Below are 25,085 nucleotides of genomic sequence, written 5' to 3' on the forward strand. Positions count from 1 at the left end.
GGGCCAAGAAGTGGGAGTGGGTGGGTAGGGGAGCAGGGTCGGGGGAGGGTATAGGGAACTTTAGGAATAGCATTTGAAATGTAAATAAAATATCTAATTTAAAAAAAAAAGAATTACCATCCTAGGGTGGACCGATGGCTCAATGGTTAAGACATTTTACGCCGCACTTATGAGAACTGGTATTCAGATCCCAGCACCCATGTAATGAGCCAGGTATCTCTGCAAATGCCTGTAAGCCTACCTTCAGTGGCAGCAGAGATAGCCTGAGAACGTAGCCTCATGTTCAGAGAGGGGCCCTGCCTCAGAGAAATAGGCAGAGAACCCTGACGTATTCTCCAAGCCTCCTTTCACGTGCACAGGCATGTGCATGGAACACACACACACACACACACACACACACACACTAAATTTTGAGATGAAGAAAACAGAAGTTTGGATCAATCTCCAAAATGCTAATAGGAACCTACTTAGGATTTAAGGGGTTATGTGCATCTGGAAACTATATTAACAGATGTCATTTCATAGAGAGATGATTTAAGAGTGGGGATTTACAACAAAACAGACAAAAATTACTGAGAAAAAAAAACAATTTTTTTTTTTAAGGAGCTATGCTTGACTGGAGAGATGGCTCAGTGGATAACATGCTGTGCAAGAGTGAGGACCTGAGTTTGGATCCCCGTGACCCACTAAATAAAGTTGGATGGAACATGCCTCTGTAATCACTAGTGGTGAGATGGGAGGTGGAGACTCTTGAATCCCCAGAAGCTCACAGACCAGCTAGCCTGGAGTACATGGCCACCAACTGCAAAACAGGACCCCATCTCAAATGAGGTGGAAGGTGAGAAACAACAGCAAGGTTGTCCTTGGAGCTCTATTGCACACCATGGCACACAGATGCCTGTATCACAGGAGTGCACATAAACGGCCTACAAATGAAAGATTTGTTTTTAAGTACCTTTCCTTCAACTGAATGCTTTTTTTCTTCATTTTCTTCATTCATTAATATGGGCATGGCCAGAGGACAGAGCATTTGGCCTTTTTTTTTTTTTCTTTTTAGTAGAAGTTAACTGTCTCTGGTATCCAAAATAACTTCCCAGTTCTACCATTTGTTACTTGTATGACTTTGGCATTTCACTGATGTTATTAGAGCCTTCATTTCTTATAGTGTAAGTCTGGATCAGTATATCTGGAAGAATGTAGAAGTGCCTGGAACATAGTAGGTAGTCAGTGGTGATGACAAGAAGTTCATCTCTCAGCTGTTGGAGGAACTTAGTTCAGTGATCCTTGTCATCATCCCAAACTTGACAGTTGCCTCTCGAAATTTCAACAGAGGCCTCTTGCTGCCCCTAACATCATCCTCACAGTCCTCAGTTGTCTCCTGCTCTGCCTTCAACAAGGGTGTGCTGGGTATGGTGGCTCACACCTGTAATCCTGAGGAAAGAGGATATCTGAGAATTTAAGGAAGGCCCAGGGTATATAGCAAGAGCCTATTTCAAACTAAAGTGTTTTGGCAGTTGTCTATTCTAGTCACTGCAGTACCCTCCTGATACACATGTATGTACTTTGTGATGGTTTGCTTTCTCTAAGCATGCACAATCTGAGCTGGAGATATAGGTCAGCAGTGCTTGTGAAGAATGTGTGGGTGAGCCCTGGGCTCAGTCCCCAGTACTTCACAAAAAGCAAAGAAAAGAAAAGTCACCAAGAATGTCTGACGTTTGCCAGGCATTCTGGTTCATACTTACGATTCTAGCACTCTGAGAGACTGACATGGAAATATTGCTGTAAGTTTTAGGACATTCTGAGCTCGTAATGGCAACTTTCTTAAAAAAAAAAAAAAAAAGGTTCCCCTCAAAGCATTTCCGAGTTGAAGAATTAGTTCACTTGTTGAGTGCTTGCCTAGCATGCACCAAGTGCTGGGTTCTATCCCCTTCACTGCATAAACTGATAGTGATGGTGCATACCTGTACCCAGCACTCAGGAGACGAGGCAGGAGCATCAGGACTTCAAGGTCATCCTCGGTTACCTAGTAGGTTTGAAGCTAGTCTGACCTACATGAGCTACATACAAACACCGACAGAGGGACACACACACACACACACACACACACACACACACACACAGAGGAGAAAGCTGAATGTATAATAAGTCTTGACTTGTAACCCCCTTCTGATATTTCCTTTGTGTTCCTTGCCCACTACATCGATCTTTCTCTGTTCTTCTTCTAAGTGCTCCTTATCCCTCATGATGCTAGGATTATAGTGTGAGACACCACACCCAGTGCTAGTGTGCTTTATTTTCTTTCAGACAAGTGTTTACTGGTTTAAGCTTGTGAGAGAATGTACTATCTCTCACATAAGAAATTTTTCTTGGGGTGGGGGGATCAGAGTTAGGGTCTCTTTTTGTTGTTGTTTGTTTGTTTTTGAGAGAGAGGTCTGGTTATGCAGCTCAGCCTGGCCTTAAACTGTTTTGTTTTTAATTTTTTTAAGACAAGGTGTTTTGTATTCTAGACTGACTGTGTAGCTGAGGCTGGCTTTGAACTCCTGATCCTTCTGCCCTCCTGAGTCATGGGATTAAAAGTGTGTACACCATATTTGGTTTATGTGGTGCTAAGAATTGAGCCCAGGGCTTCTGCATGCTAGACAAGAACCCTGTCAGCTGTGCTACATCCCTAGTCTGACCTCCAGCTGCATCCTGTCTCAACTTCTCCAGTTCTGGAATTCTAAAAGTCCAACTATTCTTTATTTTGTTGAGAGCTTAACACAGAACTGATGAGAAGTCTCAAATGTGGTGCTTACACATAACCACAGCACTAGGGAGATGGAGACAGGGTCCTAGGGACTCTCTGGCCAGTCAGTCTAGCTGAATGAGCAAGTTCCAGGTTCAGTGAGAGACCCTGTCTCAAAAACTAAGATGAAGAGTGACTGAGAAACACATGTGGGATTGACCTCTGGCCTCCTTAAGCACATGTACCCTCCACACACGAATCTCAGTTAAGAGAAGACCCTGGCTCCCAACACTACACCCGCCCCAGAGAAAGGCTATTTGTAGAAAGAGCAATAGGAGACCTCACCTTTATGCCTCAGGGTCCAACTTTCGAGTGAACCCCCAGACCATGGCATGGAACCCCTCTCTTACAGATCTTGGCAACAAGCCTGAGGAGCTCTCTTTCCGACTCTCCCCTCACTATACCTCCTCACCTCTTTCAGGTTGAATCTCATGTGATGACACAGAATATGGAAAGGTTTCTGGGTATCCGAACTCTGGGGATGGTAGCCTTTGACCTTGGAAGCCTGGAAAAGCTTTGGGTAGCCAAACTGGTAGTGGGCAGGCAGGGCAAAACGTAGCCCCTGCTGGTCCCCATAGCGATGAAGGAGATTGAGCACAGAGCTGCTCCCAGATTTGTGTGTCTTCAAGAACACAAGTCGCTGTCGGGGTAGGCAAGACTTAACAGTTGATTCCAGTGAAGGGATCCAGGACTGTCGGAGCTGCAGTCCAGGTAGCCTGGAAAAAAGATAGGGAGGGAAATGTCCTGCCCCTTAGCATTATGTGGAGCAGGTGGGCCCTTGTAATGAGTAGACAGTAGGAACCCCCACCCCCACCCTTGAGATTTACCCCCTAGAGTCATATCCCCAGGTAGGATCAAGGAAGAGTAGGCTGGGGGAGGGTTATAGGCAGAGAGGTAGGACAGGATAGGGACTCACCTTTTCTGGAACGATCCCCCCAAGAACTGGAGGCCAAATCCAATGGTCATGAAGACTCCCAGAGCCACCCCCAGGCTCCGAGGCCTCCAGAGCCTCATGGTCCTGGCAGGAGACAGAGGGCCCATGTGTCACAAGGGAAGTGACATTAAATAGGAACAGAGCCAGGGTCAAGAGCCATGAGTGGCAGAAAGAGCTGGAGATGGCTGTACAGCCGTGGAAGGCACCTTTTGGAGATCAGGGGATCATTCCCCAGGCCTCCCTGCAGCCCTGGTTGAGTCTGCCCCCTGAGTTAGCAGATTTTTGCCTCTGTCAGCGTCTAGAAGGGAAATGAGGGGGAAGGAGAGGAGTCTAAGGAGCTTTTCTTCTTCTACCACTTAGACCTGAGGCAGGGATGGGGAGTAGCCTGGTGTGTGTGTGTACCTTCTTTACACTGGACCCTTGTGGATAACCTGGCATCTATTCCTTTTGCTGCCAACCTTGTTTGCCCACTGCCACTTCCTAGCTCTTCAATTGTACTCACCCCCCTTTAAGCATTGGACATTTAACAGGGAAGGAGATAAAGCCAGGACCCAGATCTCAAATGAAACAGACAGTAAATGAAATTGAACCTGTTGGCTGATGATGATAGCCTGGCACTGTCAAGCCAGGTCCTGGCTGCCTTCTGAGTCCCTCTGTCAATCCTCCTTCTGTAGCTAGTATAGGGAGAAACTTTAGGAAGGAATGGAGGACCAGATAGGAACAGGTTGGGTAACCCAGGAGGGATGGGGGGCGGTGGACTGCATGGTGAGCCACTGTTCCTGCTGGCAAGGCTGCTACCCACTCACTACATGGAAGATCCTAAAGACTAAAAGGGGCTGATGGAGATGTGGGTCTACAGAGTCTCCATACACACCACATCACACTTCGTAATCCTAATTATCAGCACAGGCGGCAAGCAGAAAGGGAGGGGGTTTTGATTAATTGATTCTTCTTTCCCGGCCTTAAGCTTCCTGATCAACTTGGAGTGTAACTCCATCTTTTCAGATCACACCCTATAATCAAAGATCAGGGTCCTCCCGACATGCTTAAACAGCCTCCTTTCCAGAACTAGTCAGGCTGACCCAAACGGAAAGAATCCAAGCTTGCTATCCAGAGGTCCGCCTCCTTCTGGCATTATCCCTGGCTCCCTCCCCGGAGCACAGCCCCAAGGATTCAGCCGAGAACTCACTCCTCTATCCCGGGCTAAACTCGATATCCTACCATCCACCTCGAGCTCCTCATCCCAGCTCTCCCTCTGAAGCTTTGGTGAGTGCTGCCTCTGTCTCCAGCCCTTTGTTAAGGGTCTTCTGTGAACCCCTCCAGAAATTCAAAGGTTCCCTCCACTGGTTCCAGCCTGAGCTTCTCTAGGCACTCACCAGGCCATAAGGAGCGCAGTCGAAAAAACCAGGTCAGGCTCCCCAGCCACCGCCCCGGCTTCTTGGATCAACTTGCCCCACAAACTTTTCTCAGCACCCAGACTCCTCCCCCTCTCCTCCCTTTGTGCCGCCGGTCCAAGCAGCCACTTGCTTGCTTGGGCATTGATCAGTCTTTCTGGGTTTCGCCCTCCCTTCACCAGTCCGCTGGGGAAAGAGCGTCTAGGCTGCTTTTGAAAGATGTCACTTCTACCCTCCTTTCAAGTAGGAATCAATTACAATTTTTCTTTTGGCTTCCACAAAACAAGAGATTTATTCAGGTGAAGAGACAGGGAGAGAGACAGAGAGGCTGCAGGAAGAGCAGCCCTTACCCTGAAGGCAGGAGCAGTGGTGTGTGATCTAAGCAGGCCTGGTGTTCTGAGCATTTTACAGGCACTTCCTCATGTAACTTGTTTGATCTCCAAAGTGTTTTTTTACTATATTAAGATACTCCTACCTCAGGCTTGGGAAATCCAGGGCTGTTCTTTAGAGCTGCTTGCTCCCAAGTGACAGACTCCAAGAGGCAAGAAGCAGGTAGAAATTGGGCCAGTTATAGATGTCCAGGGGAACAGAGACTGGAGGAAAAGCACTTGTTGTACATGCATGAGGACCCAAGTTCAGATCCCTTATAGCCCTGTAAAGACACGGCTTGCTCACAAGCACATCTTCCCTGTAACTCCAGTGATATGGGAGGATAAAAGGACCACTAGAGCATTCTGGCGGCCAGCCTAGCATCCGGATTAGTGAGAATGCCTGTCTGTCTCTCCAGGGAATAAGGCAGAGAGATATAGCAAGACATGTCCTCCTCTGGTCTCTCTGTGTGTGTGCGGGCACGCAAATCCACACACACACACACACACACACACACACACACACACACACACACACAGAGCCATACACATGGTCCAATAAATTATTTATTTACCAATAGACACTGATATGAACACTGAAATATGAAGTGGAAGCTTGTGAAGGATGTGGATGGCAAAGGTCACTAGATGGGTTCCCCCATACTTAAGAAACAGATGATTTTAAAAGAGGCAGTAAAACTCAGGCCCTACCCATCTTCCTGTTGTCAGCACCTAGCTTTATTCGTCTCTAACTCTCAATCCTCCTGCCTCAGTCTTCCAAATAATAACGGGTTTACAGGCAAGTGACAAACTCTCAGCTAGTTTATTTGTCCATTTTCAATACCAGGTACCCCCATGCCAATAGTACCATCCCTCCCCACTTTCAAGTTCCTTCAACCCCGTTTCCCACCCCACCCCCCACCTTTTGCATCAGTGAGCCCAAAGGCTTTAAAAGAGCTGAACCATCCTTCCTAAATAAACATCCCCAGTTCCCAAATGAAAAAATAAATATTATGAAACCCATCTACCTCCACCCCATTAATTGGAAACTCCTGGATTTGGGGCCCCAGCCATTCACCCACAAAGTCCCTTTCTGCCCTCTTTGTAGCCCCCTTCCACTCCTCCTCATGCCTGGCTGAGGGAGGTGGAAGGAAAAGGGCCACCAAGCCTTTTGATGCTAGGGCGCCCCTCCCTCGTTATCGAAGTAGAAGCAGGGTCAGGGCTGAGGGCAGGAGGAGAACAAGTGGGGTATGGAGGCCAACAGATGGCCCCAGATTCCTGCTTCGGCCCTGGTTGTATCTGGCACTGCCGCTTCCTCCTCTCACTCCAAGACCGTCCCTTCGGGGAGGACGAGGTGGCCTTGGAGGTCTGGCTGGGGGAACCACAGGCACTGCCCCAGCTTTCCAGTCATCTGCATACTGCTGTCCCCCTCCAGAGCCACTGGCATCTTCATCTGTGTGGATGGAGAGGATCAGAGGTAGATGGTAGAAAGGAAGAGCAAGAGATTCCAAATGGAAACTGAGATAAACCATAAGCACATTTTTATATATATGCATGAAAATGTCAAAATGAAATCTATTACTTTGTATAATTAATATACACAAAGGAGATTAAGAGAGGCAACAGAAGGACACACAACTGTGAGCGGTGACAGGAATACCAGGGAGGAAACGCATAATCACACACCAGACAAGGAGATGGGGGAGAAGGCAAGGAGACTGGAAAAGACAGAGCAGAAAAAAGAAAAGAAAGAGTCGATGGGGAGGGCAAGCAGACAAGAAGCCAGAAAACAAAGGTAGAGAAACGGGAATGGGGGAGGGAGGAGGAGGAATGAGAGTGTATCCAACAGAAGGAAAGTTGAACGTGCTTGTTTCTCTTTTTGGCTAATTTCACCGGTTGGGGTGGGGTGGAGGTGGGGCAGCCCAGTGACAGCACAGCTAGCTCCCCTACCCCCAGTTCTTTAAAATAAGTTTCCTCAGTTTGTCTGTAGGAACTGTTGTGTCTCCCACCACAGTCAAGGATGGGGACCTTTGAGACAGGCACTTAAGGCTTAAATGAATAGAAAAGAATGAAGCTAATTAATGTGGGGCGGGGGCGAGGGGTGGAAGGGTGGCTAGTGGGGCAATGTGTGGGACTGGAAGGGGGATGGGCAGGACTGGAAGCACAGTTGGGGTGGTGTCAAGGGGCAATGGGAAGTTCCAAATGCAAGATGAGACTTGAGAGGCAATGGGCTGGGCTCCAGAGCTGGCTCACAGCAGTGGAAGATTGAGGATAGTGGGAGGGACTTGGGAGGCAATGGATCAGGGCCTGGGTCAAGGGGCCATGCGGAGTGGGTTTCTGAGCCTCACCCGCATCATGCATGTCAAGGTCCTGACCCAGCACAGCCGCCTTCATTCGAGCAGTAGCTGCTCTGAGATGTAGCCTCCGCCTCCGTGTCGGGACATCGGGACTCGAAGTCTCCAACTCTGGGTTGTGGAGCTGCTCATTCAAGGAGCCCACGACCACAGGCGACATATACCTGAGAGCACAGTACCCCGAGAGCTCCGGCTGCAGCCTTCCCTCTTTCCAGACTCCCCTCCAGACTCCCGGAGCCGCCAGAGTCCGAGACTCACCGGCCTCTCCCAACTCCAGTCCAGCAGGGTGCCGCCTCCTGTGAGAGATCTGCTGCCATGCGGGAGTCACTACACACGGTTACAGGCAGTCCAGTCCAGAAGCCCCTTACTCGGCTAAGTCTCTCCCGGAGCTCCCAAACCTGCGCGACAGAAACCAAAGCTGCAGCACTTGTGAGCAGCTGTCTTGCCACACCCACCAGCCCCGGTGGCTCCACTACCAACCAGGCGGTGCAGATTAGTGCCTGCCGCTGTTGTGGGCCGTTCTTCCTCGGCTGAAGCCCTCCAGGACCGGCTAGCCTCTTCTCGGGGTGCTGGTGCTCGCCGGCTACGCGACTGCACTGGATGGGGGGTCCCACATTCCTGAAACACCTACAATACAGGGAAAGACCTCAACAGTCACTCTGAAGCAAATCAGGGTCCTGCCTCCGAAACTACAGTCCGCTATATGCCTTACTGTTCCTGACACCCACACCTCACCTCCACCCTTCCCTCGCCATACCTTGGCTGACACCTTTACACTGTTTTCCTGTAAGTGCATCAAGCCTTCTGAGACCTTCACCCCAATGGACTCCGCAGCCAGCTCAAAGGAAAACGGTCCTTGGAGTTTCTCAGCCAGCAGCAGGAGACCATCTTGAGGGAAGGGGAGAAAGAGAAAGGGGATAGGGGACAGCACTGATTTAATGTTCCCACACATCTCACTGGGGCCTTAAAGGAAAGAGCACTTTGCTTGCTTGTAGGTGGGCTGTGGGACTGCATAAGACCACCCCTCCCCCCCCCCCCCCCCCCTTTCCCCCCCTCTTTTTTTTTGCCCCCCCCCCTCCCCCCCCCCCCCCCCCCCCCCCGTTCTTTCCCCAGTTTGGTTTTAGGCCACCCTCTCCTTACTCAGGACTCTCCTCCATCTAGGGCTTCTTGAGGCCCCTCACCCAGATATCCGCCCCATTCAGGCTCCAGTCCCCTACTGCTGAGGCAGCCATGGGCTACATTGAGGCAGAAGCCCCGGCAGGGCATAAGTGAAGGGACTCCCCGACAAAATGGGCAGCCAATCAGACGCATCAGGGCCTGTCTGCAGCCTTCCAACACTGGTACCTGTGGGTAGAAAATGGGTCTGGGCATCCATGAACACCCAGGCTATTCTTAGCAAACCTGGTGCTGGGCACAGAGAGCTCAAAGATCCTGCCTGACCCACCTCCCCAGGCTATCTGGTGGAAGCTGGATGTGAACAACTGTGGCTGGTGACCTCATGTGGCACCTGGTGATAGCACAGGACTGCTACAGGACTGAGAAGGGGGTACCTAGAGAAAAGGTTGCTGATTCTGGTTCAGGAGTGGGGCTTGACTAGGGTGATAGGAGGAGGAGGTGGTAAGGAAGGATTCAGGGCCAAGAGTGAGCCCAGGCTGAGGACAAAGGAGGGAGGCAGGAGGTGAGGCTGGGGACAGGACCAGTGATGAAGAGAGATCTTCAGCAGCAGGGAGGAAGGAGGGGACCCTGAGGGGTTCACTCCAATGTCAAACTGTTATAGAAACATCAGCAGAAGGCATGTGGGTCACCAGAGGGAGGACCAGAAGTCACAGGAGATCATGTCAGGCACCCTGGGGAGGCCTGACTCTGGCCTTCCTTCCTGATGTCCTCTGGAACTCCAGAGCCCAGGAACAGATTAGGGACAGCTCTAGGCCTCTCTTGCCAGCTGGTGCCTGTCTTCTTCACTCCCTGGGCTCTGACCATATTCAGGGTCCCCTCTAACCTTAAGTGCTTCGCTGACCACATTTCTTCCAGTTTCCAGACCCTGGACCAAGGCCCGGGCTGCCACCAGAGCCCTGGTTATCTGGAGGAAAAGAAGATGAGAAAAACAAACAAACAAACAAACAAATAAACAAACCCACAAAAATGATCAGTTAGTCAAGACTGGAGTGAGAGACAGGAGGAGGTTGAGTTTGTGGGGTTAACTTGGGGTGGGTATACTGTTGGGTGATATAGAGAGGGATTCAATAGGCCAAAAGGAATTATGGTCTAGAAGGGCTGGCTGTTTGCAAAGAGCTGGTAGGGTAGAATGTGTATCAGAACACTGAACCTAAAGTTAGAAGACTGAGGGTGTGAGCTCTTGCATCACTACTTATTGGCTTTGAGACTTGTTTGGGAGCCCTGTTTTTATCCTCTGTAAAATAAGGATGCTCTCATTTACCTCAAACTATTATGGTGATAATTCAATGTGATACTGTAAGTGAAAATGATTCCCAACTTTGGTGCCCATTCTTATTTAGTTGAACCACGGGAAGTGACCGTGTTAGGATTAGAGAGGTGTTGGCAGAAAGTAGCTGAGGGTGGAGGGCCAAGTGTATATATAAAAGTAGGGAAAGAATGTAGCTAAAGGAGACCAAGGGGTCAGGCATAGGTAACCAGGGCTTGAGATGGGGATCACCAAGTCAGAGAAGGCTAAGATGCAGGTCATGAGGTCAGAGGTGACATGGGAACAAAAGGGAGTGATTGTCTTAGAGATGACAGTTCATAAATTAGAGGTCACTAGGGTCGGAGGTTGCTGAAGCTCAGGTTGTGGGACCTCCTCACCTGTAGGCGGAGGCGGCGGGGTGAGTCTCCGAAGGGCTGCAGAGAGCCATCAGCAGTTGAAGTAAGCCGAGTAAGACAGAGCAGGAAGTCAGGAGGGAAACTGTATTGTGGGTGCAGCAAAGGGAAGGCTCTCTCCAGGAGCTGTGCCCAGAAATCCGCCAAGGTGTCATCTAACCCCTCGCCAGACTTCTCATAGTAGTCTCGCAGGCCGGAAAACAGGCTATTGAAGACGACGGCGTGCTGGGAATACAGGCGACCATAGGAATGCGAGAAGAGCTGGGCCAAAGAATGCTGGGATAGAGACAGCATCTCCCGAAAAAACTCTAACAAAGGTGGAGGGATGAGAAGAGGGGACAGAGACAGGGAGAGCAGGAAAAGGGCAGAGGCAGGAGGGAATGAGGAAAAGAAGAGGCAAAAGAATTAGAAGCTGAGTAAGTCGGAGATCTGGCAGACCAGGAACAAGGAAGGGCAGGGTCCTGGAGAGAATGTGGAGTGGGGATGGGAAAGAAGCAGGGAGTGCTGGGGTGGGTGGGGGTGGCCTGCTTATGACTGCAGGAGGTAGGAATAGGAAAGGGGGAGCGGGGTGGGGGTTGCAAGGCATAAACATAAAAGAGGTGTGAAGCACATCTGGGGACCCCCCCCCCAAAGGTCCTCACCATTAAACTTTCTATGCCGGGCAGCCAGTGTGTGAATGAGGAAGGAGCCACTGTCCTCTACCAGGCCACGGAATGTGACTTCAGCATCCCTGATCAACTTCTGCTCTGTCTCACTGGGACAGCAGGTGTACTCCTGAGGACAGATTTGCAGGTGCTCACCTGGACAGAGGAGACAGGGCGGAGTACTGGATGGCAAGAAGGGATAGTTGGAATTTCCTTTCATCCCCTGCCTAACTCTGGGGGCTGATTTTGTCTTCCACCTGCCCGGTGGCTTTTTCCTTTGTTTGCCCCTTCAGCCCTACCTGAACTGTCCTTTATTGTCCCTCACCCATCTCAGCTTCACTCCTATTTGTAATGGGATCATCTATTGAACAGCTGCTTTGAGGGCCATATTAGTGACCAGAGGGTCTTCAGGTAACCCTCCCCAACAATGCACACCCCACTCCTCCAGGGACTTATGGGACATCTATGGAATGAAGAACGGGATTTGTAGGGGTGGGGCTACTTGGTAAGCAAGAAAGTATTGTCATAAAAGAAGCTCACAGGAATTGCAAGGCCATTTCTGGCTGTTAAAAAGATACTAACGGGTGTGCTAATTACAGAGAAGGGAATTCCTTGGGTGGGGATTGAATGAGAGTTATTATATGAGCAGCAGGTTTATTGTGATCCCGGGAAGGAAGTAACTGGAGAATAAAGATGCGTAACAGATGAAACAATCATCCTAATGGTCACTGAAAGGAAAGAGTTATTGTGAGATGGGGAGGACCCGTCCCCGCCCCTTCCCACCCCTGACTCTTCCCTCTTTCTTCTCACCTGAGATGAGGGAGGGAGGGATTAGGTTTAAACTGTATCCCCGGGCCCCCAGCACCTGCCGAGTCTCTGCACAACTCCGGACGACCTTTGCTTCACTCCCATGTCCCGGCCCTAGACAGGGACCCAGAGGGAGCAGCAAGAGCAGGAGAGGTCGCAGCGCGGACATAGCTGCTCTCCTCCCTGGGACGGGGCAAAGTGGGTCCTAAGGAGGAAAGAAGAGTCCACGGAACTCTAGAACCCCGTTCTCGGCCGCGGGACGTCTCGAAGAAAAGAATAGGAGCGTGTCCCCTAAAACTGAGCGACCCCAGCACGGTAGCTGGACCAGGAGGCATCTGCGGAGACAATGGGAGCCGGGGAGCGGGACAGGGGGCGGGGCCCGGAGCGGTAGCCCGCCAATGATAAGAAGAAACCGGCCCCAGGGGCGGGGGCAGGGTAGCGGTGAAGCCAATGCGGAACGGCAACTCGGCAGGGGGCGGAACGCGGCCCGCACAGCGGAGGCCGGCGGGGTAGGGGTTGGGGTCTCGGGAAGGGGCGTGGTATTTTGCTCGAAAGGCGGGGTTTGGGTGAAACTGAGCCTATTGCAATTGAGGAGTCGGATTGAAGGCAGCAGCAAACGCTCAGCCAATGGAAGGGGACATAGGAGTAAAGGAGGCGTGACCGGGATGGAGCGACCGGCACGCGCTAGAGCCCACGTGACAGGGTTGCGCGCCACATGCCTGGTGGCCGCTCGAAGCCGAGCGCGCCGTGAGGCCGGAACGTGGTCAGCACGAGCTCGCGCTGTGCCAAGTCTCGCGACGCTTCTCAGCCGCGCGAAGACCAGTTAATCTCGCGCCTGCGCACGGCTTATCCCGTGCCTTCCCCGCGTTTTTCTAAGACTTAACCGCCCGCCACCAGAGGAAGAAGAGCAGCTGCCTGCGGCGGGCGTCTCGCGTCAGGGGTGGGATGTCCACTGAGCCCTGAAAGGACCTCTGAGGTGGTGACCTTTCTTCAACCGTGTTCATCTAGAGGTCATTCTTCCAAGCTCAAACTGTGAGGTTGCCCCTTTGGACCCACAAATAGGCAGCACTCCAACCCTCCTGCCTGCCCCGAGCTCTGGCGTGTCCGCTATGGAGGCCGGAAGTCCCATCTTCTGATTCAGAGAGATAAGTAGCCCGATAAACGGAACGCACCCCGTCCCCTCCTCCCCGACAGCCCAAATGAGCTTGGGGTCAACCTTACGTAGCTACTTTCTGGAAGGAGAGAACGCGCTTTACTCGTTGGAATGTTGGTGGCTTAACTCAAGCGACACCTCTACTTCCAGATCACTCATAGCCTCCCATTTCCTGTAGAGTCAGAGAATGATTTCCAGAAATGGAAATCTGAGGTGCTTTGCTGGTTCGGTTTTAGCAGCTAAGCCACAGCCAGTGTACCCCTGTCTGATTCCTCTAAGAGGGATTTGTGCCAGAAGCTGCTCAGAAACTGCTCTGTGTGTAAACCCTCTGGCCTTGTTTGTTTGTTGACCTATACTGAAGATTGGCCCTAGATCCTCTGGCCTTATTTATTTTAATTAATTTACCTATACTGAAGATTGGACCCAGGTCCTATGGCCTTAATTTATTTAGCCATACTGAAAGTTGGGTGCTGCCCAGAGTCTTGGAACATCTACTGCTCAGCTATAACCCCCAGGCCTCTTTTTTTTTTTTTTGGTTTTTCGAGACAGGGTTTCTCTGTGTAGCACTGGCTGTCCTGGAACTCACTCTGTAGACCAGGCTGGCCTCGAACTCAGAAATCCGCCTGCCTCTGCCTCCCTAGTGCTGGGATTAAAGGCGTGTGCCACCACGCCTGGCCCCAGGCCTCTTTTTACTGTTGATTTTGAATAAGGTTTCACTAAGTTGCTCAGGCTATAGGCTACTCTGTAATTCCAGGCTGACTTTGAATTTGATGAACAACCTGCCTTAGCCTCCCAGGTAGCTGCAGTTACAGGCCTACAGCATCACTCCTAGTTTCAGGTTTCTGTTTGCCAGCCTTTATAGCAGTAGTGACCATAATACCTCAATGTGGTTAGGTTGACTAATGGTTTTGGTGCCCTATCCCATAGTACTAAGACCACATTCTGGGAGAGAAAGATGATGGTCTCGAAAGGGACGTAGTAGTAGGAGGAACTCTTTCCTTTTTTCCTACAGCTGGATTAACATGCCTACTCTGTGGTCACCTTCCACCCAGCACCATGGCTCTTCCTCAGGCAGTGAGTCCTCCCCACTTCGAAAGTCTGTGAGACATGCACAGATGGCCTTGTCTCCTTGTTCCTCCACCATCCTACCCTGTGATGACAGAGACTCACAGGGGACTGCAGAATGGTGAGTGCAGTTGGCGAGGTCTTTGAACTTGGGATCCCCTTCTGCATCCCCAGCAGCTTTCCTCTCTGTTGTTTTCTAGCATGGTTGTAATATATGTGGGGCTGTATGACAGTATTAGAAATGCTGTACTGAAAGCTGGATACGGTGGCACACACCTGTAATCGCAGAATTTGGGACAAGGAGGCTGGAGGATAAAGAGGGTTAAGGACAGCTACATAGTGAATTCAAGCTAGCCTGGTCTGCATGAGACTCTGCTCTAAAACTAAATAAACCAGTCAAACAAAAATGGAAGGTAGAGAAGGGGAAGGGAGAAGAAGGGGAGGAAGAAATGCTCTATGGTTCTAGGAGTCGAATTCCGGTCATCAGGCTTCCTTTTTGAACCATTTTACCTTCTTTTAGTTCCTCATTTTTTATCTCTAATGCTTTGAAGTGACCTTTCTTGTCCTGCATCTCTTAAAATATGAATGTTTTCTCATATAGATGTGGCACAGTTAGAGAAATGGAAATTATAATTAGCTCTTTATGTGGCAGGAATGGGATGATGCTTAAGGGAAATTGTATTCTCTTTATAGGGATAGTCCCTCAACTAATGAAGACAGTGACTTTGAAGACAGCTTGAGACGAAATGTGAAGAAGAGGGCAGCAAGGCAGCCACCCAAAGCTGCTCCAGTGAGTCTGCCATTTTGTTTAAGGTAGAATCTAGTCTGGGGGTCAGCAAAGAAAAACCTGGTAGGGACTCAGGGGATGGAATGGAAGAAGAGAGAACATTAGGATAGAGATACCAGAATTCTTTAAAAAACGAAAAGGTGATTGATAACAAATCTCACAACATTAAAAAGAGACCAGTTACTTAAGATCTGGAACAATAATGGAAGCATTGCTGTGGAATTGACAACTTAAGGCTACCTAAAGTGATAATGATGAAATCAAATGTTGCCATTATTTTTACAGCTTTTGTAGAGCTAATATTTTTACATTTTAATAGGCAGCAAAACATCGGAAGAAGCAGTCCCAAATAGTACCTAGTGGGAATGGCAAGAATGAATCAGTGCCACCAACCAATTACCTTTTTGATGCTGTGAAAGCTGCTAGAAGTTGCATGCAGGTAAAGAAGTGTTTCACCTCTTCTCGTCTTCCTCTTGACATCAATAAGAAATTTAACTATATTTAAAAAAGTATATAGTTATATCCAGAAAATTTTTACAAGTTTATTTATAATTATTACAAAAGTTGAACTGTTGAAACTTGTTTACTGAAATATTTTGACTTGCATTAATGCTTTATCATTTATTTTATTTTTTTTAAAGATTTATTTATTTATTATATGTAATTACACTGTAGCTGTCTTCAGACACTCCAGAAGAGGGTGTCAGATCTTGTTACGGATGGTTATGAGCCACCATGTGGTTGCTGGGATTTGAACTCCGGACCTTNGGAAGANCAGTCNGGTGCTCTTACCCACTGAGCCATCTCACCAGCCCGCTTTATCATTTATGTTTATTAAAAATTCACATACAAATGAAAATAGAAACCAACTAACAATAACTGATTTCTGTCCCCTAGTTTTCTACTAGTAATTCTGAGAATGAAATGTTTACCCTTATAGTGGATTTGTGTGTTTTCCATGTATAAGTCATACTACCTGGATATTTTTAGGTAAATTGGTATAAATACCACACAGGTTGGTATCTTCAAAAATGCTAACCAGATAGGTCTTTATTGCCTCCTTCAAAGGACCAATAGCTAAGTGAAGATCTAATTTGAAGTCCTGAGTAATTTCCACAGGGAGTTTTCAAACCAGAAATTCTGTGGACTTGTGGTCTACTTTGACAAGAGGGCCACAGTATTAGGCTTAGAATGGTGAGCTTTCTTTCCCTTGCCAGAAGAGGGCATACTCTTAGTGTCTGTAGCTAGTTGGTGGGTGCTTTCCCCCCTGTGGCTTTTTGGAGAGTCTGCTTTATATAGGCCATTCTATTGAGACCTTGCTTACTTTCCTTCTGCTTGAGCTCAGTGAGCAAAAGGCTGCGCTGGATTTAGAGAGAGGCAAACTTCAGCTTTGTGTTGAGACAAGATTTCTCAATGTATTCCTGGCTGGCCTGGAACTCAGTATGTAGGTCAGGGTGGTCTTAGCTCATAGAGATCTGCCTGTCTCTGCCTCTCAACTTCTGGGATAATAGGCATGTGTCACACACCAAACTCACCTGTTTCTTGATACCATCTGATTCTTTGTAGGGTGAGACAATAAAGATCAGAATCTACAAATTTAGTTTGTTGTTGGCATTTTACCTAGCATATGTGAGCCAATAAAGATAAAACAGTGGATATGAACCCCTACAGTGACAATAAGAGGGCCCTCAGAGGAGAGTGTTCCTATTCTAAAGGTATCACAGAACAGGGTCAGTTCTACCTTTCTAGAAGAGATAAGAAGAGTCACTGGGTGACCTAGAAAGACCTAGATATGTCTTTTCTTAAACAGTTACATTAAATATTTTTCTGTTGCCACATTTATTCTTTCTAATAATTTTTATTTTATGTGCATTGGTGTTTGCCTTTGTGTACTGTATGTCTGTGAGGGAATTGGATCCCTTGGAACTAACATTACATACAGTTGTGAGCTGCCATGTGGGTGCTGGGAATTAAACCTGGTCCTCTGGAAGAGCAGCGAGTGCTCCTAACTGCTGAGCCATCTCTCTGGCTCCCTCTTTTATTATGTTTTTATCGCATATCAGTTAAAAGTGTATAAAGCTTTGCAAGTCTTGTGTTACATGCCTTTGGATTCAGTACTTGGGAGGCCAACCTGGGCTATATATATAGTAAGTCCAGACCAGTCAGGAATACATAGTGAGATCATGTCTAAAACAAAACAAAACAAAACAAAACAAAACAAAACAAAACAAAACAAAAGTTTATAAAGCCTATATATACTTAAAAGTTGCAACACTAGGCTGGGCATATAGCTCAGATGTACAACACTTGTCTGGCATATGTTAGGCACTTGTAGGTTCAGTCCCTGGTAATAGAAAGAAAAATCACCCAAGTGATTAACCTTCAATTCAATAAACAAGAGCTGAAGAGCATTTATCTGTCTTTATTCAGTCTCTCAGTTCCCAATGTCAGCCAGAGACAGTGCTAACCTGAACTTTATGTTAATCATTTACTTGCCATTATCATTAATCAATGCTCTTAATCAATTTAAGCAACTCATTCTTTGGTATTCTGTAACTTAATTATTTTGATAAATGCTGGGGACCATTCATATTAATGCGTAATACAGATTTTTATCATTTTAGTTTTTAAGTTTTCTGGCATGAAGTTTTTTTGAAGATTTATTTTTATGCATATGAGTACATTGTAGTTGTCTTCAGACACACCAGAAGAGTGCATCAGATCCCATTACAAATGGTTGTGAGCTACCATGTGGTTGCTGGGACTTGAACTCACAACCCCTGAAAGTGCAGCCAGTGCTCTTAACCTCTGAGCCGTCTCTCTAGCCCACTGGCATGGAGTTTTATTGTTTGTATTTTTGTTTTCTTTGCCTCTCAATTTATAGTTGTGTATTGAAAGAATGTGGTCTTTCAAACTTAAGCAGGCCAAGCTTTCTGACCTAGCATGTAGTAATTTTTTGAAACTGCTATATAGGCACCTGAAGAGAGTTCATATTTTCCAGTTAAGTGTGCTCTTGAGTGAGACTGAGAATGTTAAATATGGTAATATTTTGGTATTTCTGCTATTAATTTTTATGCTTTGTTCTGTGTGATAAGTCAGTTATATAGAGAGGTATATTACAAATCTATGAAGGTCTGGGTGTTGGGGGTGCATGCTATTAATCCCAACACTCAGGAGGCAGAGGCAGGTGGATTTCTGAGTTAGAGACCAGGCTTATTTACATAGTGAGTTCCAGGACAACCAGAGTCACACAAAGAGACCCTGTCAAGAAAAAACAAACCAAAACAAAAATAACATAAATCTATAAGGTTGACCTTTTCAGCTATTCCTTTGATATTTATATTCATATTTGCCTAAAGATTATGAGGTATCATATTATATAGAAACTTATAATTTAGAATTTTATCTATTTAGTAAATCAAATGTTTTATAGTTAAATTTTGACACTTATAAAATTGCTTTGTTTGTATTTTGCTTTTGGTTAGAATTGCTCTGGTTTCTTTTTTTCTACCAAACTTCTAGTTGTACTATGTATTTTTTCATGTCTGGACTATTTTTCTTCTTTTGCTAATCTGAACCTCAGAGAAATTTAGCCAATGTACATTTATTATCATTATTGATATATTTAAATATATTCCTATCATTTTGTGTGTTCCAGGTTTATATTGTTTTTTTTTATAGTTTCCCTGAAATACATGCTTCATTTTGAATGTCTTTTAAAGGATCTCAGTGTATTTAAGTACAGCTGTCTCCAATATACCTGATGTCATACTGTTTTAGTGCTGTCTATTCCCATTCCTCAACAAATTAGATCTTATTTTATATATATTTATTTATATATACCTATATTTTTTCAAGTTTTTCTTCATTATTTCTTGAATCTCCTATCTTCCATATTGAATTATTTTCTTTTATATCCAGATTACCCTTTAGAAGATTTTATTAATAAAGTTTTTCATATTTTGCTTGTATAAAAATAAACTTGTTCATGAAAGATCTTATACTAGATACAGAATCCTAAAAGTTAATTCTTCAGATGGGGTCTTACCATATAGCCCTTGTTAGCCTGGAATTATGTATTATGTAGGCTGTCTTGGAACTTGCAGAGTTATGCCTGCCTCTGTCTCCTGAGCTGTGGGATTAAAGTGTGTGCTACACGCCCCACCCCCAAACACGCACACACATATACCCCTATAGTTTGAGAGTCTCACTGTAGCCCAGGCTGGTGTATAATTGACTCTATAGTTCATACCGACTCAGACACAGAAATGCTCCTCCTAAGCCTCCTGAGTGCTGGGGTTACAGGTATGAGCTACCTTAGCACATTAAAAATGTGATTAACACTGCTTTATGCCTTTCCTTGTTGCTATTGAAAATCAGCTATTAGGGTTTTATTGCTATAAAGACACCAGGACCAAGGCAACTCTTATAAAGGCAAATATTTAATTGGGGCAGGCTTATAGTTTAGAGGTTCAGTCCATTATCATCATGTCAGGAAACATGGCACACATGGTGCTAGAGGAGCTGATAGTTCTTCATCTTGATCTGAAGGCAGCAGATAGGAACTGTTTTACACAGGCAACCAGGAGGAGGGACCAGATAACACTGGCCAGACTTTTTATTTTATTATATGAGAATATTTATTTTATTATATGAGAATTCAGTTAGCTCTGTTAGAGTGTTTCAGTCTCTTCATAGATCTTTTAAATACTTCTTTGACCTTCTGTCAGCCATTCTGAGTTGCATTTTGGACATTTCATTGATTGACCTGTAACCTATCCAGTGAAGTTTTTGTTTTCATTAGATTTAAAAATGTTTTTTAAATTTCATGTGTATGAGTGCCTAAACTAGCTTGTAATGCCCTGAGAAGCCAGAAGAGGGCACTGTGTCCTCTGAGTCTGAAGTTGCAGGTGATTGTGAGCCACTGTATGGTTCTAGGAACCAAACTCAAGTCCTGTGTAAGAACAGCAAGTGTTCTCTACTACTAAGCCATAGGCTGTAAACTTTTACATTTTATTGTATTTCTTATTTCTGCAATGTTGTTAGCACATTTTTAAATTTAAATTTTACTTCATTCTACTTTTATTTGGGTTATTTTTTTAACCATGAAACCATTTTATAATTGGTGATACCTTCAGTCTTATAAGTGAATGCTTATAATTCTGTCTGTTTTTTTTAAAAGATTTATTTATTTATTATATGTAAGTACACTGTAGCTGTCTTCAGACACTCCAGAAGAGGGAGTTAGATCTCGTTACGGATGGTTATGAGCCACCATGTGGTTGCTGGGATTTGAACTCAGGACCTTCGGAAGAGCAGTCGGGTGCTCTTACCCGCTGAGCCATCTCGCCAGCCCTCTGTCTGTTTTTTTTTTGTTTTTGTTTTTTTTTTTTTTTATAATTATTACTTTCAGTGCCTTCTTTCCTCATACTTTTTTTCTAGGTTTCTATTATGACCCACTCATTTTCTTCAAAGCTCTGTGTTGGAACTCTTTGGTGTTAGGGTCAAAGTTGTGCTTATAAGAGAGAAATCTACATTTTTTTCCTAACATGGGAACAATTTTTGGCCTGCTTAACTCAAGGCCAGTGTATTTGTTTTCATAGTTCTCATTTGTAAATGTTAAATGTATGGTCTTTGTAATTGATTCTTTTTTTTTACTATTTTAAAGATTTTCTTGTTTTTGTGTTCTGATGTCTTATAGACCTTTAAATGGTAAAGTTTCCTTTTTAATTTGTCATGCTAGAGAGAGCCAAAAGCTGTCTGGAACTTAGAATTGATGTCTTTCAATATATATGGAAGAGTCTTTTAAGATACTGTTGTTGTTTTGAGGCAGAGTATCATGTATCCCATACTGACTTCAAACTCACTATGAACCCGAGGCTGACCTTGAACTCTTGTTCCTCCTGCCTCCACTTTCTAAATACTGCAGTTAGAGCTGTTCACCACCATCCCTGCTAAGAATCACTTTAAAATAAGCTCTCTACCTGAGATTATTCTGGTCATATAGGTAGAAAGAATCTGGGCTGCAAATCAATCCAGTCCTAAGGGTTAAGTATGGTTATAATTCTCAAGAGAGTGCATTTTTTCTCTTCAACTACACTATAACGTACATTCTCTTTTTGCTCCCAGTGGTCCTGTAGATTAATTTCCTATTCTTTTTTTTTTAAGATTTATTTATTATTATACATAGGTACACTGTAACTGACTTCAGACATACCAGAAAAAGGCATCAGATCTCATTATGGGTGGTTGTGAGCCACCATGTGGTTGCTGGGATTTGAACTCAGGACCTTTGGAAGGGCAGTCAGTGCTCTTACCCACTGAGCCATCTCACCAGCCCCTAATTTCCTATTCTTTGTTTTCATAAGAATACAGCTCTGCAGGACTCCACTTTATTTGGTGGCCTTCTCTTGGGCTACTCTTCTTGGAATGCTTACCTTAGGCTTTTGTTTTCTAGGCTGTGCATTCTATATAGCAGTCTTGTTTAGTAAAACCCTTCCATCGAATGTCAGCTTCCTACTTCCTAGAATTGCTACCATCTCATTTTTTACCTACGTGAGTTTCTACCTTCCATTCTAGTTCAGCAATATGTTTAAAAAGATGTTTGTAATTTTTATGAGAAATTTGTGTATTTCATTTGAGAAGATGAAATAAAATATTATGTTGTGTCATATTGTTGGAATTGAAATCATCTACACATTTTTCCTAGGCTTTGGTGGATGAGTGGCTAGAAAACTACAAGCAAGATGAAAATGCAGGATTCTTGGAGCTCATTAATTTTTTCATCCGAGCCTGTGGATGTAAAAGTGAGGAAACTCCCCCACTTATTCCTGATTTCCATCCTTCATGTTTAAAACTCTGCTTCTGTTTATGAGTACGTTTGAATTTGTCTAAAAAAAAAAAGGTAAGGCATGAAGAGCTGGAGTATTTAAGTACTCTTTGATGCTTACATATTGAAAAATAACTTAGGGAACTATGATTTTGAGGCACAACGTTTTGGTGGGGAAAAAATCTGTCTTGATAACAATAGGCACAGATTTAAAACTGGACTATCATACCTTTGGAGGCTTTTATTTTATTTTTTGAGAGGTTTCATTATGTATCTCAGACTGGCCTTGATCCTGAAGCAATCCTCTTGCCTCATGCAATTTTCTGAATACTGGGATTATAGGTATGCACTTGGAATCCAGTGCTTTTTTAGTTTTTGTATATGGGGTAAATCTATTACTTGTTTCTATGTATCATCTATTTCACCTCTATTTTCCTCAGCCTTCTGAGTGCTGGAATTTCAGGGGTGCACAGAACATTGAGTGCCTTTTCGTTTTTGCAGATGAGATAGTCTATTAATCTTATTCCTCAGCTATCTGATCTTTGGATCCCCCAATTCCACATGCCAGGGTTTAGTTTATTGTGCCAGGGATGTTAAATTGTTTTAGAAGAATCCATCATCTGGCCTAGTTTTGTTTTCTTTTTCAGTTTGTTTGGGGATATTTTTTGAACCATAGTCTTTCACTACATAATTCCTTTGCACTTTTCAGAAGTTATTTCATAGCAGTTGTACAAATGAATGATGACAGCCTATAACTAAAAAGGATTCAAATTGTGTGATTGCTCCTTCTAAGCTCTTTCTAATATTTCCTCTGATTCATCCTCAAATGTATCTATGTCCTATTACCTTCTTTTTATATCTCTTATCTCCTTCAATTTTTAGGCACTGTGACTCCTGAGATGTTCAAGACAATGTCCAATTCAGAGATCATTCAGCACCTAACAGAAGAGTTTAATGAGGTGGAGGAAGCTCATCAGGGTTATGCTCTTCTTATTCTGAATTTAAAACACAATCTCATTATCCCTTTATTTCTGATTCTTGGAAATAGTTTTTATAAGAAAGATCTCAGCCTCTTTGAATCTAGAAGAGAGTTCCAGAAATTAGCTGACAGGCTTTGGGGTTGAGGGATAATGTGAAATGAAGTATATAGAATTATATTTTCATTATGCTGTTGAATTTTGACTTCTAATCCCTGGACTTTGATGGACCTAGTAATTTTCTTATCCTTTTCATAAACCATTTTTAGGACTCGGGGGACTATCCCCTGACAGCTCCAGGCCCATCCTGGAAGAAGTTCCAGGGAAGCTTCTGTGAGTTTGTGAAGACATTGGTCTATCAGTGCCAGTACAGTCTCCTCTATGATGGCTTTCCTATGGATGACCTTATCTCCCTGCTCATTGGCCTCTCAGATTCCCAGGTCCGAGCCTTTCGTCATACTAGTACCCTGGCTGGTGAGCACTCACACAACTCAGTTGGCTGTCCTGAAGTTAGTGGGGCTTTGTTGTATGTATCTTATGGGTTTTCTTTCCTACTTGCATCAATGCTATTGTACCTTGTTGCCTTTATTCTAGACCCCTCCCCTCCCTGCTTTTCACCAGTGGCCGTAGGAAAGGGGAGACTACAGTAATGATTTCCAGTTTTTGTATCTTCCCAGAGCATACTTATGGCAATAAACTGGCACATAAAATAAGGCCAGAAAAGTTGCTGAGGAGGCACACTCCAGGACAGAAAAGTAAAAGTTTAGGACTTCAGGGTCACCCTACTTGTTTTTTTTTTTTTTTTTTTATCCTTTTCCTGTCGCTTTTGCACTCATGCTCTCCTCTGACTTGAACAATGGCTTTCTTGTTTCCTCTGACTCAAAGCCATGAAGCTAATGACTTCTCTGGTAAAAGTTGCACTCCAGTTGAGTCTTCACAAAGACAACAATCAACGTCAGTATGAGGCTGAACGAAACAAGGGGCCAGAGCAGAGAGCACCAGAGCGACTGGAGAGTCTGCTGGAGAAACGAAAAGAGGTGAGGAAGATTCCTGGCCCCTTCCCTCCTCTCCCAACGTTCATTTTCTGCTGTGCAGACCTAATCACGTTCTATCACTTCTCTCAGTAAGCACAGGTCTCAAGCAGCCCTTTCACATAAAGAATAATAGGAATAGCAACAGTGTTCCTGCACGCATCTATCAGAAGTCATTGTGTGTACCTTTACTCTGGGGACAGTGGCTCACAGATGTTTAATTTGGAGTGAAGTTAGAGTTTTTCTGTATTTTACTTTCATTCAGCTTCCATTGGTCTGTAAGCATTATCATGTTTAAATGTTACACTGGCATGCCAAGTTGTTTGAATTTCATGTTAAATGTACAGTGCTGAAAAACAAATGATAAGGGAGGCCACGTTATTGGGCAACAGAAAGAGCACACACCTTTTAGTCACCCCTGGATATGAATTTTGTTCTGGAAATTGTTACTGTAGAGGACCTTATGTAATTTTTAAACTTCAGTTTTCCTTTTCTTTAAAACGAGAGATAATTCTTAGATGGATAGGGAGTGGAGGATCTGGGAGTAATTGGAAGAAGTCAAGAAATATTGCCAATACATATTGTATGAAAACTTGTAAAAATAAAATTTAAAGGGTCAATTCTACCTTTCAGTCTATTTAAATGAAACAATGAGTTAATTGGCTACCTAGCCATACAAGTTTTGTTTTGTTTTCCTTGTGTAGGCTTTTTATCATTCTGACAGATACCTGAGAGAAACAGTTCAAAGGGGGAAAGGTATTATTCTGGCTCATGGTTTCAGAGGTTTCAGTAAATATTCAGGTAGTTCTCTGTCTTTGTGCCTATGGTGAGGCTAACTATTATAGCACAGAGGTTCTGCTGCAATTGGTTGACTCACCTCATAGTAGACAGGAGAGAGGGGGTCTGGGAACAAGCTATTTTCTTCCAAGACATGACTCCAGTGACTTACATCATCCAACTAGGCCATACCTCCTTGTAGTCCATTTAGCTATGAACTCATCTATGAATTAATCCATTGATGAAGTTAGAACCCTTGGGATCCAGTCACCTCTTGAAGGTCCATTAGGAGGAGGTGGTCTGCCTCCCTTTCTCCTCCCTCCCTCCTCCCCCCTCTCCCTCCTT

At 45.2% G+C, this 25,085-nt stretch overlaps 3 protein-coding genes across 5 annotated transcripts in view; 1 reads left to right on the top strand and 2 right to left on the bottom strand.

The window, feature by feature from the left end:
- Gal3st4 (galactose-3-O-sulfotransferase 4) overlaps positions 1 to 5,170 on the bottom strand; it is an 8,457-nt gene extending 3,287 nt beyond the window's left edge. The window contains exons 1-3 of one of the 2 annotated variants that reach the window (XM_021222645.1): positions 5,096 to 5,170; positions 3,702 to 3,803; positions 3,198 to 3,501 (exon numbers count right to left, since the gene is read on the bottom strand). In XM_021222645.1, coding sequence (XP_021078304.1) covers positions 3,198 to 3,501; positions 3,702 to 3,803; positions 5,096 to 5,103 — 414 coding nt within the window. In that variant the 5' untranslated portion in view covers positions 5,104 to 5,170. Of the gene's footprint in view, positions 1 to 3,197; positions 3,502 to 3,701 lie in introns of both variants that reach the window. The other variant, XM_021222644.2, reaches the window with a different exon arrangement.
- An 862-nt stretch (positions 5,171 to 6,032) lies between these two features.
- Gpc2 (glypican 2) lies at positions 6,033 to 12,435 on the bottom strand. The gene is made up of 10 exons (XM_021222641.2): positions 12,125 to 12,435; positions 11,312 to 11,470; positions 10,656 to 10,978; positions 9,835 to 9,915; positions 9,017 to 9,179; positions 8,593 to 8,723; positions 8,316 to 8,462; positions 8,094 to 8,233; positions 7,830 to 7,999; positions 6,033 to 6,934 (listed from the first exon to the last, which is right to left on the bottom strand). Exons 1-10 carry the CDS (start codon positions 12,288 to 12,290, stop codon positions 6,678 to 6,680), a joined length of 1,737 nt encoding a protein of 578 aa, XP_021078300.1. The 5' UTR covers positions 12,291 to 12,435; the 3' UTR covers positions 6,033 to 6,677.
- A 548-nt stretch (positions 12,436 to 12,983) lies between these two features.
- The window catches only part of Stag3 (stromal antigen 3), a 31,183-nt gene continuing 19,081 nt past the window's right edge, over positions 12,984 to 25,085 (top strand). Inside the window, exons 1-8 of one of the 2 annotated variants that reach the window (XM_021222618.1) lie at positions 12,984 to 13,131; positions 14,287 to 14,460; positions 15,033 to 15,129; positions 15,446 to 15,565; positions 21,836 to 21,932; positions 22,838 to 22,914; positions 23,202 to 23,406; positions 23,818 to 23,969. In XM_021222618.1, the coding sequence (XP_021078277.1) occupies positions 14,297 to 14,460; positions 15,033 to 15,129; positions 15,446 to 15,565; positions 21,836 to 21,932; positions 22,838 to 22,914; positions 23,202 to 23,406; positions 23,818 to 23,969 (912 nt within the window). In that variant the 5' untranslated portion in view covers positions 12,984 to 13,131; positions 14,287 to 14,296. The remainder of the gene's footprint in view (positions 13,132 to 14,286; positions 14,461 to 15,032; positions 15,130 to 15,445; positions 15,566 to 21,835; positions 21,933 to 22,837; positions 22,915 to 23,201; positions 23,407 to 23,817; positions 23,970 to 25,085) is intronic. The other variant, XM_021222619.1, reaches the window with a different exon arrangement.

The sequence above is a fragment of the Mus pahari genome, chromosome 23, assembly GCF_900095145.1.
Source record: "Mus pahari chromosome 23, PAHARI_EIJ_v1.1, whole genome shotgun sequence".
Lineage (NCBI taxonomy): Eukaryota > Metazoa > Chordata > Mammalia > Rodentia > Muridae > Mus > Mus pahari.